At 35.6% G+C, this 21,577-nt stretch overlaps 1 protein-coding gene across 1 annotated transcript in view; it reads right to left on the bottom strand.

Moving 5' to 3' along the window:
* LOC149844936 (uncharacterized) overlaps nt 1–11,929 on the bottom strand; it is a 35,267-nt gene extending 23,338 nt beyond the window's left edge. The window contains exons 1-4 of the mRNA XM_089997391.1: nt 11,521–11,929; nt 11,293–11,389; nt 11,063–11,178; nt 7,387–7,431 (exon numbers count right to left, since the gene is read on the bottom strand). Coding sequence (XP_089853517.1) covers nt 7,387–7,431; nt 11,063–11,178; nt 11,293–11,389; nt 11,521–11,863 — 601 coding nt within the window. The 5' untranslated portion in view covers nt 11,864–11,929. The remainder of the gene's footprint in view (nt 1–7,386; nt 7,432–11,062; nt 11,179–11,292; nt 11,390–11,520) is intronic.
* Between the last annotated feature and the right edge of the window lie 9,648 nt (nt 11,930–21,577).

Genomic DNA, 21,577 nt, shown 5'->3' with positions numbered 1-21,577 from the left:
ATTTACGCTACCTATTTGGGAAATGTTAAGAGAAGTTGATAAGGATGAGCCCATGCTTCACAGAGTTTATGAAATGTGGGATAATACGATTGAAAAAATACAAGTTATAGTGTTCATGCATGAAGAAAAAAATCGTGCATTGGATGATTCAGATTTTTTTAATCATATTCATTCAATTTTAGTCAGAAGATGGGATAAGTGCAACACTCCTTTGCATTGCATGGCACATTCTCTTAATCCAAAATATTATGCAAATAAGTGGCGGGCAGGTGGTATTGGTTGTGTCCCTCCAAATTTAGACCCAGAGCTATCAAGACATAGAAATATGTGTATGACAGGACTTTTTCCAGAAGCATATCTTCTACATCAAGTCACACAAGAGTTTGGAAAATTTTCATCTTCGAGATTATATGCACCGGCATTATTCGCGAGAGAAGAAGATAATATAGATCCTATCACATGGTGGTCAACATTTGGATCAGAAACACCTCTTCTGCAACATCTTGCATTAAGATTGCTATCGCAGCCTGCTAGTTCATCTTGTTGTGAAAGAAATTGGAGCACATATTCTCAAATCCACAACATGAAGAGAAACAAACTCACCAGCAAGCGTGCAGAGGATTTAGTATATGTTCATTCAAATCTTCGATTACTTTCGCGAAGCAATGATGAATACAAGTACTAATTTGCTCTCTTAGTTATTTGATTATTTCTTAGTTTTCATTTAAATATATTTGTATTGTATTTATCATTTTCAAATTGGGTTTATAATGCAGACAAGGAACATCCAAATTTTGGGATGTAAACCCAGAAGAGTGTGACTTCGAGGGAGAACATGAATTCAACGTAACAAACATGGATTTAGCTGAGCCCAGTATTCCTTCTAATGATGCATTTGATGATGAAGAAGAAAATTATTAGCATTCATTACTTCATCAGGATATACTTTGGTATGTAATTTAGTTCTTTTATACAATACTTATTTGATTGATATTTAGGTCGATTTATGTAATTGCTTTACTTATTTGATTGATAATTTGATATTTAGGTTGATATATTGCATGCATGATGAATCATATTATGAGTTTATGACAATGTTTACTGTTAAATGTTAAACTGTTAAAACTTCAAAATTATATATATATAATTTACATTTTTGCCCCTGCCGCACCCCCGCACCCGCGTTTTTTGGAAATGCCGCATCCCCACACCCGCACCCGCACCCGCACCCATGTGACATAGATATAATGTTGTTTGTGTTTGAACATGAAATTTTGATTAATTATGTGTGTTTCATGTTCACTGAAAAATCTTGCAATGCTAATTTATTGTGGTAATGTTTGTTCTACTGTCGGGTCATTGAGGGCCTTGAGTATGTGTTGCTTACAAAATATGAAATTATGATTTTTGCATTGCAAAATGATTTTATCGAAAATTGATTTTTCTGAAATAATTATATTGTTGAATTTGATAGGGCAAGGGCCCGAATTTGTTATTGCATGTTGATTTGCATAACTATTCGTGTGTTAAAAACTCCTAATTAATTAAGATGGTAAAAAGATCAAACAGTGTAATAATTTTCTTTCTTGGTGTCCCTCTGAAAGGGTGAAAAATTTGGATGGCGGTCATGGGAAACTGTGAGGATGCTAAGCACCGTGTGCATATGTTGTCCCCAACAACCCGATGTGTGGTTTGTGTTCTCGGCCACTGTTATAGGAAACTTTCAACTACTTTGCATGGGGGTGTTGACTCAGTTATAATTATTGATATACAAAGAAAGTGACGCCAATGGATATTGATTTATTTGTCGTCCCCGCATTAGGTGATGATTACTAATGCTCTGATTGATGGTGATGATTTCTAATATCGGTCGAAGAACAAGTATAGAACCAGTATATAAAAATACAAATTGTGTGTGAAACTACCACTGGTAACTGCTTTGGACCTCGAAAACTTTGCATGTTTTAAGTATATGTGGGTTTGTAAGAAAGTGAAAATCAAATTTGTGTGCATTAAATAGGGACATGTATGCAAAAGCAATTATGATAATTTAACTTAAAAAGTTATTCACGCATGTTGCATTGATTCTTGCATTCCTAAATATTTAGCATTGATTTCATGCATCCCTAACAGTTTAATTTAGCATGAAATTGTTGATTAATTGATTGAACTACTTAGATATTAAATTTGTTCTGATGATATGTTATTTGTGCTCTCTCTTAAACTTATGCTTGATTTACTTTATTTTATTTCCTTACTATTGGGAGTTTAGAGGGTCTCGTACGAGGATTTCGGTTCTTACCCTTTTTTTAAAATGTTTTTTAAGCACTGAGGCTTTGTGATGATGAGATGGTTGGAGGACATGAGGATTATAGTTTGGTGGCCCAAGTTCTGACGTATACTGGATTGGCTAGATTTGATTTGAAAACTATTTAAAACTTGATTAACATTATTTGATTTAGTAGATGAAATTTCAATTCATGGTTGAAATTTGTTTTATGTCTGAAATGGTCGATGGGTTGTGAATATTAAATATGTAATGTATCCCTAGTCCTTGGGAGGTTTTCTGCATTTTTTAGGGTCAGTTTGGGGTCGTTACAAATAACTTCAGGTGTGTCCACCCTCTTTTCATTAGTAATGTTTGACTTGTCAATAATATCATTAGCAAACTTGATTTAAGAAAGCAAGTATCCTCTAGGAGAGTAAGCAACCTCAATTCCAAGAAAAAATTTGAGAAATTCAAGATCAATTATTTAAAAATATTTTTTTATGATACATTTAATATCCTTTACTCCCTATTTGTTTTCACCTGTAATGATCATAGCATCAATATAAAAGAAAAGTATAACAATTCATGCATCAGATTTCTTAGTAACATAGCAGTATCAGAACTAAAGTGATCATATCAGGCTTTAGGTATCTCTTTCAAATCATAAAGAGTTTTTCTCAATCGAAATACCTTACTAGATGGGACTTCATATCCAAGAGGTGAATCCATATAAACCTCTTGTTTTAAATCTCTATTTAAAAATGCATTTTTAACATCCATTTGGTATATAGGCCAACCTTTAATAGCAACAGCATCAATAAGAGTCCTAACTGAAGTCATCTAGCTACTGATGTAAATGTCTCATCATACTCCATTTTGTATTCTTATGCATACCCTTTGGCAACTAACCGGGTCTTGTTTCTTTCTAGGGTGCCATCGCTCTTAGTTTTAACTTTATACACCCATCTACAACCTATAGTTTTCTTATCTTTCGGCAAATCAAAAACTTCTCAAGTCATGGATTTTCGAGATCTGTTTTCCTAACATATTAAACTGTACTCAGTAAAAAAATGAAAGTCGAATCTGTTTTCTATGATTTCTAGTTGATTTTACAAAAACAGGCAAATAGAGGTCTGAATTTACCTCACTTGTTCATTCAAATGCTCAAGTCTTTTTTATGGGCAATTTATGTTAAGCATTACATTAAACATAAATTGTGATATTAGATGTAGGCAAACTGATTATGCAACAAGCATAATGAATAATGATATTGGCAATGTTTAAATGTATTTGTGTCATGTGTAAAAGCATTATGATATGAAATTTGCAATTGAATGTATGCATGTAATGATACATGATATACTTGTGTGATAGCATGATCTGAAAATGCATAAGTTGAATACCTGAAGTGAATTGTGAAGCAATGCTATATTTGAATTGCCATGAATATTATTACATATAAACCAAGAATTGTGAGATGAATCGTGACTTCATGCGCAAGATTCAAAAGAAAGAAATCGCAGAGGCTTTGAAGAAAATGAAATCAAGAAGGGCATTTGGCCCAGATGGTATACCTATCGAGGCTTGGAAATGCTTGGGTGAGAAAGGTTTAGAATGGTTGACAAATCTTTTTAACAAGATTTAGCAGACAAATAAAATGCCTAATGAGTGGAGGAAGAGTACTTTGGTGCCTTTATATAAGAATAAGGGTGATATACAAGATTGCACAAACTATCGTGGTATAAAACTCATGAGTCATACTATGAAGCTTTGGGAGAGGGTGATGGAGTATAGGTTGATGAAGGTTGTCATGATATCGAAGAATCAATTTGGTTTTATGCCTGGAAAATCAACTATGGAAGCTATACATCTTCTTAGACAACTTATTGAGAGATATAGAGAGAGGAACAAAGATTTGCAAATGGTTTTTATTGATTTGGAGAAGTCATACGATAGAGTACCTAGGGATGTTCTCTGGTGGACAATGATGAAGAAAGGTGTTTCTCTCAAGTACATTAGTATAATTAAAGATATGTACGAAGGAGTAGTAACCAATGTCCCCACTTGTGGAGGGGTGACAACCAATTTTCCTATAACGGTTGGGTTACATCAAGGATATGCATTAAGCCCTTTCCTATTTGCTATAGTGATGGATGAGCTTACGAGATCAATTCAAGAAAATGTGTCGTGGTATATGTTGTTTGCTGATGATATTGTTTTGATTGATGAGTCTAGAGCTGGGGTTAATGCTAAGTTAGAATTATGGAGACAGACATTGAAAGCAAGAGGTTTTCAGTTGAGTAAGAGTAAGACAGAATATATGGAATGTCGGTTTAGTAAGCAACGAAGTAGTGATGGGAGTGTAGTGAAGCTTGGTGAGCAAGAAATATTGATGGATGATTGTTTCAAATATTTGGGATCTATTATTCAAAAGTATGGAGAAATTGATGGAGATGTAAATCATAGGATAAAGGTTGGGTGGATGAAATGGAAAAGTGTAACTGGAGTGTTGTGCGATCGTAGAATGCCATTGCGGTTGAAGGGAAAGTTTTATAGGATGACAATTAGGCCCGTTTTACTATATGGTATGGAATGTTGGGCTGCCAAGAGACATCATATTTAAAAAATGAGTGTAGCTGAGATGCGTATGCTTAGATGGATGTGTGGAAATACAATAAAAGATAAGATTTGAAACGAGGAGATACGTAAGAAGGTAGGCGTTGCATCCATTGAAAATAAGATGAGAGAGAATCGTTTACGGTGGTTTGGACATATTCAGCGAAGGCCCCTAATGATGCTCCAGTTAGAAGGATGGAGAAATGGGAAAATATATTAGTTAAAAGAGGTCGGGGTAGGCCTAAGAAGACTTGGATGGAGATGATAGGAAAGGATATGAATGATTTGAACCTCACCGAGGACATGGCATTGGATAGAAATGATTGGAGGAGAAGGATTCATGTGGAAGACCCAGAATGATTTTCTTTTTTGGTTCATATCGCCGACCCCAATTGTTTTGGGATGAAGGCGTAGTTGTTGTTATTGTTGTTGTATAAACCAAGAATGTGGTTGCATATTTGCATTGCCACACTTAACAAAAGAGTTAATTAAGAAATCAAAATGAAATTAATTCTCTTGTGGCTTATTAGGAGAATAAGCATGGTTCAGCTATTGACTCTATGGAAATGTTGTTTAAACATGAAAGGTTGCATTGTCCTCCATCCACAGAGTTGGTGTTAGGGGGAACTGTCATGACTTGTCTGCGGTGTGGTAGGTAAGACTCATGAGAAAATACTGATATATCAGGTTGCAAGAGTTTGGAAACTCTCGAGAGAGATATGACCAGTGTTGGGACGTCACGCAGGCTAATAAAACACAATTGCATGAATGTACAAGCCTGGGTCGTACCTCCAAACTAGAGAGACTCTGTGTTGTACCCACAAATGTGTAATTTGGCAAGTAAAACCAGAATGTGAAATGCATGTAGATAGACCATTGCATGTATTATTTAAGCAAGAAAATGATAATTGAATATAAGAACTTACTCATGCATGAAGGACTCGCATTGCTGAAATGGTAAGTTCATGCATCTTGTATATGTTCATGCATTCCTGTAAATGTTTGTGCATGTGCATGATTTGTTGCATTGTTGTAAATCTTAGCATTAATGAGTGTAATCTAAGTTGTCTTGTTATTTTGTTATTTAGCATAATTTCATGTTTATTGCCTGCTAAGTCATGTATTGTATGATTGATGTGCGAGGTTGTGTTTAAATGTATTCTGATATCGTGCATTTATTGCAAGTATATTATTTTCTACTCAAACTCAGGTTGTTTGACTCATCTACTTTAACAAATTCTAGGTTCTGAAGAGGCCGAGTGACCTTATACCTACTCAGTTGTCAGTGAACTTTGCTTGCTACCTGTCGAGGTAGTGGTTTTGGTTCCTCGTGAAAGGAAGATTTGGTTTGGCTTTGACATTTTGTTTGAAGGTAGTTTCGAATCTGGACTATTATGGATAATTTGAACTTTTATTCAATTCAATTCAATTCAATTTAATTTATAATTATTTACGTTCATTTCTGCAATTTAGTTAGTGAATAGTTTGGTACAGCAATTATGATAATCCCGATTTGCCTGTTTTCGCCGAGTTTAAAAAAAAATCGAGCTATAAATCGAAGTCGTTACACCAATAATCCAGAATTCCATGAGAGAACTAAGCACATTGAGATTTATTGTCATTTCACCAGAAGAGCTTATGAAGATGAAGTCATAGCTCTAGAACATGTTGGTACCAAGGATCAAGTAGCATATATGTTTATAAAGAATTTGGCCCCATTACACTTTTAGTCATTCCTTCCCAAACTTGGCATGATTCCTCTTGCATTATCTCAAGTTTGAGGGGGGAGTGTTGAGCAGTGTAATTGTAATGTGTTCTCATTTGTGCTACCCTTTACATTTGTGTATATATTCCTACTAGTAAGGGGTATACTTGTAATGTTTCAAGGGGATAGTGGGTATCTAATTTTTTGTCTTGTAATGTAAAGGAGGGTCGACCCCTATATGTTGTAACATTTTCAGGTTTTTTGTTAATGAAGCTTAAGTTGTCTTCCCTCTCTATTCTCCTCTCTTCTCATTTTGTTCTTGCTAGTTTCCCGATTTCAATAATTAACAGCAATATCCTACGTACCTGCCCTACTTTCATGTCTCCACAAGAAGGAGAATTTATATTTCATTTTCCACATGTGAACTCATCAAAACTCAAAACATAGGTCATATAGATGCAGCCATAGGATATGGAGTATGTCTACTTGTGTACAATTCCCCATTAAGAATGCCACTTATAGAGAAAGTAGTGTGACATAAGAAAAAACTAAATCATGATACAGCTGCAAAATAATTACACCACCACAAATCCAAGAATAGATATGGTTTTTTATTGCTTTATATAGTTCCCATTACAAAATAGCACAGTTTACTGCATCAAAGACTCAGAATAACAAAACACCATGGCACCAAGGAAAAGGAGCATCATATGACTTCTAGGTCAACATATGTTTACTGGGATCTTCATTCACATTTTTAAAGAGGGGTATCATAAAAAAGAGATCAATCGCTTACCAATAAGATAGTCTTCAATGTCAAGACAAAATTGGGATGGATCCACTGGACAATGAACAATCATAATGGTTAGTTAGCGGACAATCTAAAAGATCTTCGCTATCAGAATACAGGATAACATCAACCGAAAACTGGTCAGAATATACATTTCCATACAATGTTGAATATCAGATCAATGTGCTAATATAAGAAAATGAAAAGAAATTGGGTTAATTCATAAATAGCCACTTCACTGCAGTTAACAGATTAGAAAGATACTAATAAGTCGGAGATCAAATCTAATGATTGCAACCATACAAAACCACATGGACCAAGTGCAATAAATATGAATGTATCCTTCAATTTGGCAATGATAAGTTTTTATAATTCAGATGGGAGGTTGATTTTTTTTTGGCACATTTAATTTTGTAAGGCCATATTGTTGAAATAGAATCAAGTACTAAAATTATCACATAGCCTGGTTACCAATCACTACAATTATCAGTCTAATTGCCAATGTGTAATAATTCGAACTCATAAAAATGGAAGTACGCTACTAAGGCCAGTCATTGAATTGCAGAAAACCATGAAGATTTTGAATTAAAGAGGTTTAGGATGCATTTTGACACACTCAAATATTATGATAAACTGGATATACAGCAAAGCACAAAAACATGAGCTCAATCCTGCCTGTGGAAACAAATAATTGGAGCCATTTGAATGGTCCCAACTCCCAAGCACCACTCCAACCCTGCTTGCTTTGATGAGATGTCAAAGACAATCCCTTCTTGTCCAATTCAGAAGACATACAAATATGCACGTGTGCACACCAAGGTTGCTAGACTAAGAAGCAGAAGCAGGAAACGATACGGGAAGCAGGAAGCGAGAAGCAATGCATTTTAAAATGTATAGGAAGCGAGAAGTGAGGAATTATATATATATATATGAGAATTGAATGGGGATCAAAATGAAACACAAATAAAAACTAAAATAAAAGTGACTAATATTAAATTTCATGATTTTTTAGTGTATGAATTAAATTTTTAACAAAATCTAAAAATGATGACTACCAACTTAGAGAAAGCACATGGAAGTGAGTGAGAAGAAAGAGAAAACACAAAAAAACATGAAAAGTTGAGTAAGAGAACATATAAGAGGAATAGATGAAGCGTGTGGAAAACATAAGAAAAGCGTCGGGGAATCGAGGTTCTCATCAAGTTTCGAAAGCGAGCAGTATCGCACTTCCGAAGCGAGTTTCCGGGAAGTGGGCATTCCACATATCTAAGAAGCTTTCAGTAACTCTAGTTCACACAAACATGCACCTTACCTCGTTCAATTCAAATAGTTACTATAGGAAATACCTTTATGCAAGAATGGCTGAACGAAATGTTGATGCTATTCACAAACAGGATTGCCCAAGAACTAGCTTACTGTATGAAGGGCTGAATGAAATTTCCTTTGTTTTTCATAATTCCTTAAAAAATACTTCCATAAATTTTTAACCCAAAACTCTCACTTTTCACTGATCCAACTTTCCTAAATTGTCTCCTAAAACAATGATATAATCCTTAATCATACAATAAGAAAATATGGCAAAAAAAAATTGAAAAATTTATTACATAAGCATGGCAAGCAATTTAAAACAAGACCATTCAGAATATATATATAGACACACACACACCACTATAACAACATTTTAACTAGTTCCAGCATGTTGTTCGTTGTCAAAATCAGAATAGATACATACACACAGATACATGCATACATACATACATACATGTGTGTGTTAATATTGTTAGAAAAGTTTTAAAATATAAAATCTTGGTGATTTTTGTTTCCCACCAAAAGTGCTTTGAAAATGTTTAGTCCCATATCTAAGAGAGAAAAGTTTTTCAAGTGGTTTAAATAGAGGGTTTGTTATCTATTCTTTACTTTGGTAAGCCTTGAGTCTTTAGGTGGCTTGTGAACGTTGTTGTGCATCGTGCAGCAACGGATACGTTGTTCGCACGCACGCGGGCGCGGGCGTGTGTGCCCAAGGGCGCTTGAAGCGCAATGTGGCATTTTGATGGCGCGCTTTGCACTTCGCACGCTCGCAGCGGCGCGAGGTGCATATGAGGTGCAAATATCCGTTTTGACTTTTCGGTTTTGAGATGTTTGGCCGTTTGAAAGATTTTAATTGCATTTATATTGAGTTTATGGTGCATTGTGGTTGTTGGACGGTTTTGAAGGCCTTAATCAACAGTCAAAGGTGGGTGACTGTTCAAGGACCTTTTCGTCCAAAATTCAAATCGTCAAATTTATGGCCATTAATCTCATTTATCGCAAAACGTTTTGGCATTACTAGAAGTCTATAAATCTCTTCGCTTTTTATCTTTTGATGCATCGAAATTTCTGACTCTCCAGTTTTCTCATTTCTTTCTTCCCGGTTTGGCTTGCAGAGTTCAAGTGTGGGAGAGGTTATCTGGTATTGCGAAGCAGTGACTCTCTTGAGGTTCAAGCCTAGTTGTATACTGGGAACTCAGTCGAAACAAACCCCTTCTCGCATCTTCGGATTTCCCGGAGTGGGGCGATCGAAATTCTAAAGATAGCGATCTTAAGAACGTGCCTCTAGGCTTGAGATCTCCATTTCTTTACATCCTTATTTGTCACCTGTTTGAAGTAACAAATATATGTGTGAGATTATGGATTGGGGGGAAGATCAGGGCTCAACAACCCTGGCAGGCCCTTCCGAGGTGGCAATTCATACTTTTTAATGCACTTTTAAATTATTAAGATGTTCTAGCAAATTATTAAAATGTTCTAGTATGTATCATGTGTGTGTAGTTAATCCTAGAATAACGTATCCACATCGAGGATGTTGGATATATATCCATGTGTCTTTTGTGTTTCGAGGCAAATGATAATATCAGTAATTTTTTTGTCCTGTTGGGTATAATAAAAGTCGATAAACACACAAAATTTCAGAAAAAGAGGTATTTCACCAAGAGACGTGATGAAGAAATTGAATGCACAAAACCATTCAAGGAGACTCTAGGAAACTTTATACAGAAGGATCTTTAGATTTATGCTACAAAAAAAAAATTGTAAGGATTGATCCCAGATCATCTTGCCTCTCTTGAAGAATACCCAGTCCAACAGCCCTCCTATCCAACTTTCATATTTGATTATTAATTTATTTTGTTTCATTGGGCGCACATCGGCATTGAACTCCAAATCTCTTCTTTTCCAACCATGTACGTCAACCGACTACTCCCATTTTTTCATGACAAAGGAAAACCCTCACCCAGAAACGGGCCACTTAAGGGGCCTGCCTCACTGTGAGGTAAAACTCCGGGGATTGAGGACACGACCACCCAGCCCTACATGACCCAACCGTGGTAAAGCAACGCCAGCCCCCATGTGCCAGCAGGATTCGATCCTAGGCCTTCATCTTGACACAGGACCCCGATGACCACATGGGTAAGCACCACGGTGGTTTAGAGTAGTCAACCGACTACTCTATAATAGAAGTTAACATGATTGAATCATATTATTGGTTCAGGTTTCGGTTACAACCCAACATCAAGGAGACATCCAATCTTCGTGAATGCTTATTAGCATTTATTTTCAGAGAGTAAAACCCAACTCACTAAGCAAACAAACTTAAACTATTAACCGGCGAAAAAACAAAAAGAAATGAAAAAGAAAAGCGGCTCACATCCCAGCTTCTCCTCTGCTTCTGCATGCGTCAGCAGATTTTCCGTTTCCAGCCAATGCAGAAATGCAAGCGATGAAACTACCGACTGCGCTTCACCTCTCCAATCTCCATGGTACCTGTTATTGTTACACACATTAATTATATTCCATACAAGCAAGAATCAAGTCGGAGCTCAAGTTATCTACATTGAAATGGAGAAGCAAGAAAAAAACAAGAACCAAGTCACCAACCTATAGTATTGCCCTGGTCGTTCGCTAATAATCTCCGAAAGCTGCTTAAAATACGATCGAATGGTTGATATCTGAACATTTGCCTTCTCCAACACCTCTGAATCCCACACCACAAATTCCATCAACAGGCAAAATTCAAGAGACCGAACAACAATTTCATAAGTGGAACTAAAATGAAGAACGAACACCAATGAAACCGAAATCTCGAAAGAAATAAAAAACGCTTGCCAGGTGAAATTAGGGCATGGTGAACGAGGAGGAGGTTCGATTGCATAACCCTAACCGCGGATTCGATCTCCGACACCACCGAACGGATTCGCTCGCGGACGCTTCCGGAATCGTCGAGGATAGCCCTGAACTCCTCGAATTGCTTCTCCATGGAGGCGCTGCTGCTGTTATCAATGGCTGCGCTGGTGCAGAAGGCTCGGCTCCTGGTGGCTCCGGAGGGTTTTGCGGCGGAGACGCCGGACGGGATTCTCCGGCGAGGGAAGGAGGGAGTGATCGGAAGACCAGAGCAGGGAGAGCAGCGGGAGAGCGCGCAGAGCAGTGACGTCCGGACGAGCGCTCTCATTTTTTAAAGGGGGCGCCAGTGCGAGTATATGTGGCGGTGGACCTCGGTGCTGCTACCGGCGGGAAATTGCTTCTCATCAGTGTCGAAGGTTTGGTTATTTTGAAGGAAAAAAAAGTTGGAAAATGGTTCCCTCACCAATACGTGAGTTTGAAAAATAAGCCTTCACTGCCACCTCCAATTTTTTAATGTTATCTTCCCCAAAATACCACCACAATTGTCTCAACTTTTTTTATCGCATAGGGCTTGTTTGATGGCTTGTACAGAATTATGAATAAAAAAATAGACAACACTCGTTCATTTTGTTCACCACGTCTAATGTTTGTTTGGATTGTTCAAATGGTGTGCTTCAAATATATGTTGTTTGACGAAGATGTGCAAACAACTTGGAGAGACATGGATACTAGGTTAGATTACATAGTTTTTACTCGTATGACCCAATTTACCCACCAATTTATATATTTTTAACATGTTTATTATGGATGTTTGCCCTGGATATGAATCCATATACGAACATATGTTTAAAATCATAAATTTTTGCTTTGAATACGGATCTCAAATTAGATCCAAATACCATAAGATAAAAAAAAGTACATAAAATAAATATGCAACAATTTTTTCAATATCACAATGTTATAATTAGTATCGAATATGGATTCAATTATGAACATATGTCTAAAATCATAGATTTTTGCCCAAAATATGGATCTCGAATTAGATCCAAATACCATACCATAAAAAAATATTGCAAAACCAAAATCTTGGATTCGATCTAAAAACTTAAAAATGTTTAAAATTTGAGTAATTTGATAAAAAAAATAAAAAATTATATTTTTTAATATGTAAATAATTTAATCAATGTTATATTACATCTAATTATGAAAGTTTATCATAAAAATATCAAACCCTAAAATCAAATTAATTATAAAAAACAAGTTATCAAACCCTAGTTAATCATAAAAACCTTAAAATGCAAGAAAATAAATCATAATTTAAGAAATTTGATTCAAAGCCCTAATCAATGAAAAAATAATAAAAAAAAAAGCTCTAATCAAATCAAAGAAAACGATAATCAAATTAACTATAAGGAGCCATCATTTAAAACAATTGATTCAATGACCTAATTAAAGAAAATTTAAAAAACTAATATCATAAAAACATAATTCTAATGCATGTATAAATTCAGATTTGTATAGCAACATGATTATAATGCATGTATAAATTCAAATTTGTATAGAAACATGATTCTAATGCATATATAAATTTAGATTTGCATTGAAACATGATTCTAACATGCATAAATAATTCAGACTTACATAAAACATGGTTATAACATGCATATACAATTCAGATTTAGAGAAATCTCAAATCTAACACATAAATAAATTATAATTCACATCAAACATGATTCTAACATGCATTTAAAATTCAAATTTGCATAAAACTTAATTCTAACGTGCTTATAGAATTCAGATTTTTGGAAAACATCAAATCTAACACATGAATAAATTCTAATCCACATAAAACATCATTCTAACATGCATTTAAAATTCAAATTTACATAAAACTTAATTCTAAATGTATATAGAATTTAGATTTTGTAAAAATCTCAAATCTAACACATGAATAAATTTTAATTCACATATAACATCATTCTAACATGCATTTAAAACTCAAATTTATATAAAACATAATTCTAACATCATATAGAATTCAGATCTAGGGAAAATCCTAAATCTAACACATGAATAAATCCTAATTCACATAAAATATCATTATAGCATGCATTTAAAATTCAGATTTACATAAAACTCAAATTTAACATGCATATGAAATTCATATTTGACATGCTTTAGAGTTCTACAACCATGCAAGGTTAGGGTATTTATCTACCTTACAAATATGTAGAAATCTAAAATCTTCGAAAATCGTAGAATAAAGAAATCCTCAAAAATATTGGAAGGTAGTTTCACCAAAATGGAGAATGAAGTCTGTCTTAAGAACACCTCCTTCATATTTGTTAGAAATAGAGAATCACCAAAAACTTTGGGAATGAAATTTCACCAAAGTTGTTGGAGATGGAGCTTCACCAAACTGTCAATGGAGTAGAGCTCTCCAAAATCACTGGAAAAGGAACCTTCAAAAATGTTGATTCCTACAAAAATGCCAACAAAGAACTCCTTAAAACATTAATGACTTCTTTGAAAGTCGATAATGATGCTCCTCTCCAAAATCGTGAAGGGAAGATAGAGATAGAGACATTGAGAGATAGAGAGAAAGATGGAGGATGAGAAGCAATGCGTTAGAGTGAGAGGGAGATGAGATGGGATCAAGGTTTGATATAGAAAGAGATAGGGTCAGGGTTAGGCCTCAACAAGGGAGAATGAAAGAAATGCATAAAATGAGAGGGTTATAGGGGAGGGAAGCTTCTACAAGCTTCCTCTTAGTTCCTTTTGGGGTTGCCCTAATTGGCGGTCCCTACAAACAATGATTCCATTATCTCCATATGTGCCCCCCACTTAGATCCCTTTTTTCAAGTGGGTTCAAACCCAAGATCCATTAAGGCGACCCTCACTTGGATCCCCAACTAGGTCCAAATACCTTAATAGACTTAATTAAGTACCAAATAGAAACTAAACATCTAAATATAAATTGAATGCCAATTAATAATTTAAATATAAATTAAAATTGTAAACCATATTTGATGCAAAATTTCACTCTTATTTATTTAATAATCATAAAAAATCTATGAAAAAATCTTGGGTATTACATTCTTGGTCCTCTCATGCTTCGAAAAATACATTGCGTAAAAGACCTCAATGAACTGTATCTAGATCACAGGTCTATTCTGGAACTTGACCTCGTGGACAATCTCCCACCACTTTTTCTGAATGTTCCTTCAGTTGATATGTCTCAAAATTGACCTTATGGTCATCTGAAAACTCGAGCATGCAAAAAATGTGTTTTATCTCCTGGATCTAATTTTCGGCAGCCTCAAGGTCAATCTTGCCCACGAATGTAGAGTATCTATGTCCATCAATTTTTTGTAGGTGATCATTGCACCTACAGTCTGCTTTTCCTTGCCTATTTGTTGCAGGTTATTTCTCATGGCCTGCATTGCGGTTGCCTGTTAAGTCACTACCTTAATAAGGTCGTTCAACGTGTTTATGATATTGTTGCATATTGCCCACCAAGCCATCTAGCCGAACAAAGAAACAAAAGAGAATAGCACAAATTCTTATATCTAACTCGACTATATGCCTAGTAGTCATGTCTATCGAGTGAAGAACCTAGACATTTCTAGGTTATCGTACACATAGCAATAAATATTCATTACCATGAGTGTATATCGAAATCAAACGATAAAGCTAGAGTATGCTTACTTGCGATCACGGATTGCTAGACAAGCCATGATCCAAAAATTTTATCACACTTTGATACCAAAGTTGTAACGCCCTAACATTCTTAACCCAAAAACTTTTTTTAAGGCAATTAATGTGAGGCCTTACCTATGTCATTACTCTATCTGAACTAAGCTCTAGGGAGTCAGCTTGTGCGCAGGTGCTAGTGTTTAATAGCACCCTATAACCAAGTTAAAAAAAAAAACTAAGGACAAGTGCCCTATTTTAGCATTATCCTAACCAGACTAAGCTTTAAAGGATCAGTTTGTACGCAAGAGCTAGCGTTTAATAGCCCAATAGAACAAAGTTTGAGAAAGAGACTATCAAAGTCAAAAACCTTACCTATGGCATTGCTCTAATCAGACTAATCTCTAAAAGGTCAACTTGCTCAACCTACAACCTGTTTTTTATTGGTTATTTGTTGCAGGTTATTTTTCATGGTCTGCATTGTGGCCACCCACTGGGTCACTACCTTGGTAAGCTTGTTTAATGTGTCCATGATATTATTGCATCTTGCCGACCAAGCCATCTAGTTGAACAAAATAAAATAAAAGGAAATATTCCAAATTTTTATATATAACTCAACTGCATGCCTAGTAGTCATGTCTATCGAGTGATATCTTTAGACATTTCTAGGTTCTCATACACAAAGCAAACAATATTTTATTAACATAAGTGCATATTGAAATTATACAATAAAGCTTAAATATACTTAGTTGCGATAACAGATTGATAGACGTGTCATAATCCAAAAAAAGTTATCCCGCTCTATACCAAAGTTGCAATACCCCAAAAATTTTAACCCGAAAACTTAGCCACTTTTTTTTACAAGGCAATTAGTGTGATGCCTTACCTATGATATTACTTTATCCAGACTAAGCTCTAGGGAGTCAACTTGTGTGCAAGCGCTAGTATTTAATAGCTCTCTATAACCAAATTCGAGAAAGAAAAAATCATAAATAAGTGTCCTATATACGGCATTACTCTAACCAAACTAAGCTCTAAAGGGTCAGTTTGTGCGCAAGCGCTAGTGTTTAATAGCTCAATAGAATCAAGTCCAAGGAAGAGGCAACCAAAGACACAAATATTTTCATCAAAGAACCCAGAATACAATAAAAACATTTATTTTCATTTTTTTGTAAGAAATCTTGGGTGGGATACAGGTAATTGAATATAACATTGGAATGGATTCAAATCTCATTCTTGACTTGGGTACATGTCCACTTGTAATTCAATTCTAACTAAAAATCTAAATTTGAAACAAAAGGTTAACATACGATCCATACAATGTATTTCAAACCAATCATTAAGCATGCATATCTATCTAATTCTAAATTAAAATGTAGCCATCCTAATACATCAAGGTAAAATAGATCGTCCTAATAAAGCAAAGTAAAATTGATAGTCTTAGAAACATAACTAGTTTTAAAAACAAGTTTTTGAGATCTTAAAAAAAGTTTGGTTCTTGACACCGCCTCTCGCATCCCGACATCACTCCACCAAGACAAAAACTATCCATTACCTGATTGATTAAAATATAGGGTCGGACTCATCGAGTCTCAGTAGGAACATACTAACATTGCATGCTTATACAAAACTAAAAATACACATAATCTTACCCCATTGATGTCATATGCATCTCAACATAATAACCATAACAATTAATCATGCAACAATTAAGCATTTAAAGCAGGTACTCATGTATTCATTTACAATTATGAAAACACAACCACGATTAAGCATACGAATAACTAATTGCATGCTTTCAACACAGTTTAAAATTGATGCATGCTATTACAATTTTAACCAAAGCCAATTCAGAAGCTCACATGTGGCTTTCTCAATAATTTCATATTTTCAATTAATGTCATGCAACAATGGGCAAATATTCCTAATTGATTTTTTTCTAATATTAGGGCATGTTTTCAATACATGTTTAACATAAATTAAATGTGATCAAATATAAAGTATTTGTTTATCTTGATTATCACTCCTATCGGGTACGCATGGGAAATTCATCGAGATAGAGGAGACCAAAAAGGATGTTTATTATGCTAAGTATTTTATGTCCCAAATGACTTACTGATTCGGATTTCTAAGCGGCCGGAGCTTGTTTGAGAGAGACCCCACAAAGGCATAAAATGCTAGGATGCATCCTCTACTACTCAAGCAGTCATGTGACCTACCGCCTAGGACACATTGACAGTTCAGACCTCCTACCATCCAAGTAATTAGAGACTAGGTGAGATGCCTTGTACTCATAAAAATTATCTTATGTCAGGTGGCAGAATGTGTCTATAACACCTTAGCAAAAACACCCATGAGTGGGCAGCTTGTTTTCTCTCACCAAGAAAGGCAATGTTAGAGAGCTACCCTGGAAAGGGGATATTTGGGCATTATGGCCATAAGTGGCATATTGCAAAATAGCATATGAAAAAAAAAAGATACATAGATATGTCTTACTGATTCTCTTAATAAAGATAACCCTAGGTGACAGAATTTGGGTACACTTGAAAGGTGTATGTTATTGGATAATTTGTAGATTCTGGGTATACTTGCAAGGTATATGTTCTCTGATATCCTGGGACTTGAGTACACTTGGATGGTGTATGTTATCAGTGCTTCCTGGTCTACCACACCTCCAAAACACCGAATTCTCAAGGTTTGAAGCATCCAACTCGAATGAAACTCAACTCCAACACTCATAGGGGTGTCTTAACTCAATTAAACTTATCAACAACCACAAACATCACCTAAAATTAAATTTTTCAATATATTAGAGCATTCTAAGCATGATCCTAAGCATGCTATTTTATAAAAGGCACATCACATACTACATGCAGTCCTAGCATGCTTACTATCTACGAGATGGGGAATCAAGCACCTACCTTGCTCACTAATTTCTTAAAAAAGAATGAAGAACACCAACACATGCAACTCCCGCACACATAAGCTCATGTTGTCCACAACCGCAACACTCAACTAGGGAGGTTGTTCCTCCAACCCAAGGCCTTCACATGGACTAAGCACCTACTCAGTAGTGTACCAACTACAACAAGGCTCCATGGTGGTGCAACTCAACCACAAGATGGTGGTGGAGCAAGTGGGTCATCCAGCAAGGTGAGGAAGGAGGTGGGAGTGTGAAAAGGTAAGGGTCTCACTATGAGAGTAAAGGGAGTATGCACAAGAGAGAGAAAGTTACGTCAAAAAGAGAAAATGAGGGGTTTGGCCTTTGGGAAGCTCAAATAGAACTTCCAGATATGGGTCTAGATCTGGACCAATCGGGTTTAGGTCTAGGACTAGTTGAGATCCAACCAGCTAGAAGGCATGGGTTCCTAGTTAGTCTTTTGGTTGGGGTAACTAGGTCCCAACCTAGTTGGCTTAACCAAATAGCCAAGAACGACTGTCTATTTTGTCCCATTCGAGTTTGGTGATGAATGAATGACCCATTTGAAGTGGAATCAGGTTGAATTTAATTGTGGTGATTTTTGTGGGATGTTGTCAGTATGTACTTTGTTTATGGTTCAATTTTTTAGAATTTTTAGCAATCAGATTTATCCTATAAAAATCTTATATTGAAATGTGAAAACCGACCCTAGTCAAGGATAGATTTTACCCTGATTGGAAATTTATTCAGTTTAAAATAGTTACGAGTTTCAAAATTTTGAGGTAAACACCTCTTGTGTGTCTAAGACACAACAGTGGATGATCTAATATTTTTTTTTGAATTTATTTTGTTAGAATTTAGATTTTTGATGGATTTTATAAGCCAGGGGTATAAAACCGACGAGACAGAAAGAACAATATGTTTTGTCTGTCAAAAATGAGTTTCTAAATTCTTTTAATAGGGAAACAATTTTGTATGATCTGGGACACCTTAATAGTGTCCTAGATATTTTTATTTGAGAATTTTATAAATATAAAATGATTTTATGAAAATCATGTTCTAAATGGACATGATTCGGTCTTGTTTTGGAATCTGACTTGTGTAGGAGAAGTTAGAGATGAGTTCTTGGTAAAATTGGTGTCCTTAGATCAGGGACGAGTCAGGGCATCCTAAACAAAATTTTGTTGAATTTTTGAAGCATGATCTGGTGTGAAAATTTTATGAAAATCATATCAGGTTTTTGCAAGTTTAGCAAATCATGAATGAATGAAGATTTATGATGTATATTTGCAATTATGACATGTACATGAATGATGAATGATGCATGTTTACAATTATGATATATACATTCATGGATGAATGAAAATCATATGATGTATGTTCACAATTATGGCATATGCATCAATGATAAATGAAGACATTGTCATGCATGTATGTCATATGCATGAAAGGTCATAGTTGAGCTAAATGTGCAAATCTATGGTTTTGGAAATGTCCAAGGACCAGTTCGGAAAAGAATAGAGTGAATTCATGTTATAATGCGTTGGATACTTTTCATGTGAATGCTTGCTTCCTATATTAAAGTTTTGCTATTCATGTTTTAAATTTGCAAGTATGGAAAATATAATTGATGCTTGAGATGCATGTTATGAAATGTGTTATGTTGCACTTACTTTAAGAAATAACATGAATTTGAGAAAAAGTTCTCAAAAAGATAAGGAAAGTTGCACTAATTATTATACTCTGAAAGTTGGGTGATGGTCACACTCTGGAAGATGGGGTGACCTTGTTTGTCAAATGTGAAAGAACACCTACACCAATATAATGCCCCACCTTGACTAGAAATCTTTTTTTTGAAACACAGTGGAAGACTTTTTCAAACCAATTTAAAACCATCCCCAAACTTAGGTGTGTCACAGAGTTTGAATCAAACCATTATAATTCAAATATCACAAAATGATTTCATTTATGTCATAAATGAAATTTCAGAGTTTCTACAAAAAATGCAAAAAGAAGTAGAAGGGTATAGTCCAATCCAACACAAAAGTAATCATGTATCTTAACATCCGTTTGCATATTCCTGTAGAGCTGAAAAGAGAAAAGAAAATGATAGTGAGATACATCATGTCTCAACACAATTCCAAAGACCCTTACTAGGTCTCAACAAGCAAATTATTCACTCACACTCTTGTGCGTATATCAAACATATAATACATGCATTCCTTTATATGTACTTAAGCATACAATCTTACACAAACATCTATAATTAAATAAAGCATATAACTTACATATATTTTTATGCGTAAGTACACATAATTCAAACATATAATCATATGTACCTATATTCATGCATACAGTTATGCACACATGTCTTCGAGCATAAACTTATACTCGCATACTAATTCATGCTAACAGTTAAACATTTATCTCATTTAAGCATGCAATCATGCTCACACATATTCCATGCATACAATTATTCATATATCAAATCAAATATACGAGCATACTCGTAAATAATTTAAATGCGTACAAGTATGCAGTCATGCCATGACTTATCTCATGCATGAATAGTTTTCCTTTCTTTTAATTAACTTTTTTTTTGTAATTTATGCAATGCTTGCAAACATCAAACTTAAATTTCATCATGTTACCCCAGGGCACCACGCCCGACCAACTATAGGTACCAAGGTTGTTAAATGTGATGAGGCAAAGCGAGGCATTGAGCCTGCGCTTCGCCTCTGAGGCGTACGCCTCAGGTACTGAGGTGTACGCCTCTCATAACTGGTATGAAAGTGAAGCGGTGGGAGGGGAGGCAGGGAGCGGCGGTGGAGCAGCTGGCCATCACCTGGCGGTGGATCCACCGGCACTTGGGGTTAGCACAACCGACAAATCGGGCGGAGGAGGAAGACTTGGGGATGAAGGAAGGCTTCAGTAGGTGGATCCACCGGCAATTTGCGCATCACAGCACGCCTCAGTACCTTGAGCGTGCGCCTCGCCTCTGAGGCGTATGCTTCAGGTACTGAGGCGTACGCCTCTCACAACACTGATAGGTACACAGATTTTCCTAGAGGTGTTCATTCATACAAGTTATATTTTTCATATTTTAATCCCTAGAAGAACAAGAAACTAGCACCAAAGTCTGAGAGACATCGTCACATCATCCCTCAAACTGGGATATCTTAATCACACTACTATCGACATACAACAGTAGCTCAAACTCTGCCACGTGTATTGAAGCGCAAAGTCCCCTTAAACCTCTATGGTAGGAGAGGGGTTCATGTTTGACCGATGAGATTGCCAAAGTCCATGTTTGACAGGATCATAATTCCACAGAGTTAGTGCAGACACAAGTTCACATTTGACCCATTTGCTCGACCTCAATAGTACGAGTCAATGTCACACTATCTTTCAGAGTGAAGCGTATAGTGC

This window comes from Nuphar pumila, chromosome 2 (genome assembly GCF_984573655.1).
Source record: "Nuphar pumila chromosome 2, dmNupPumi1.hap1.1, whole genome shotgun sequence".
In the NCBI taxonomy this organism is placed as follows: Eukaryota; Viridiplantae; Streptophyta; class Magnoliopsida; order Nymphaeales; family Nymphaeaceae; genus Nuphar; species Nuphar pumila.
This window is presented reverse-complemented; position numbering and strand designations above follow the sequence as displayed.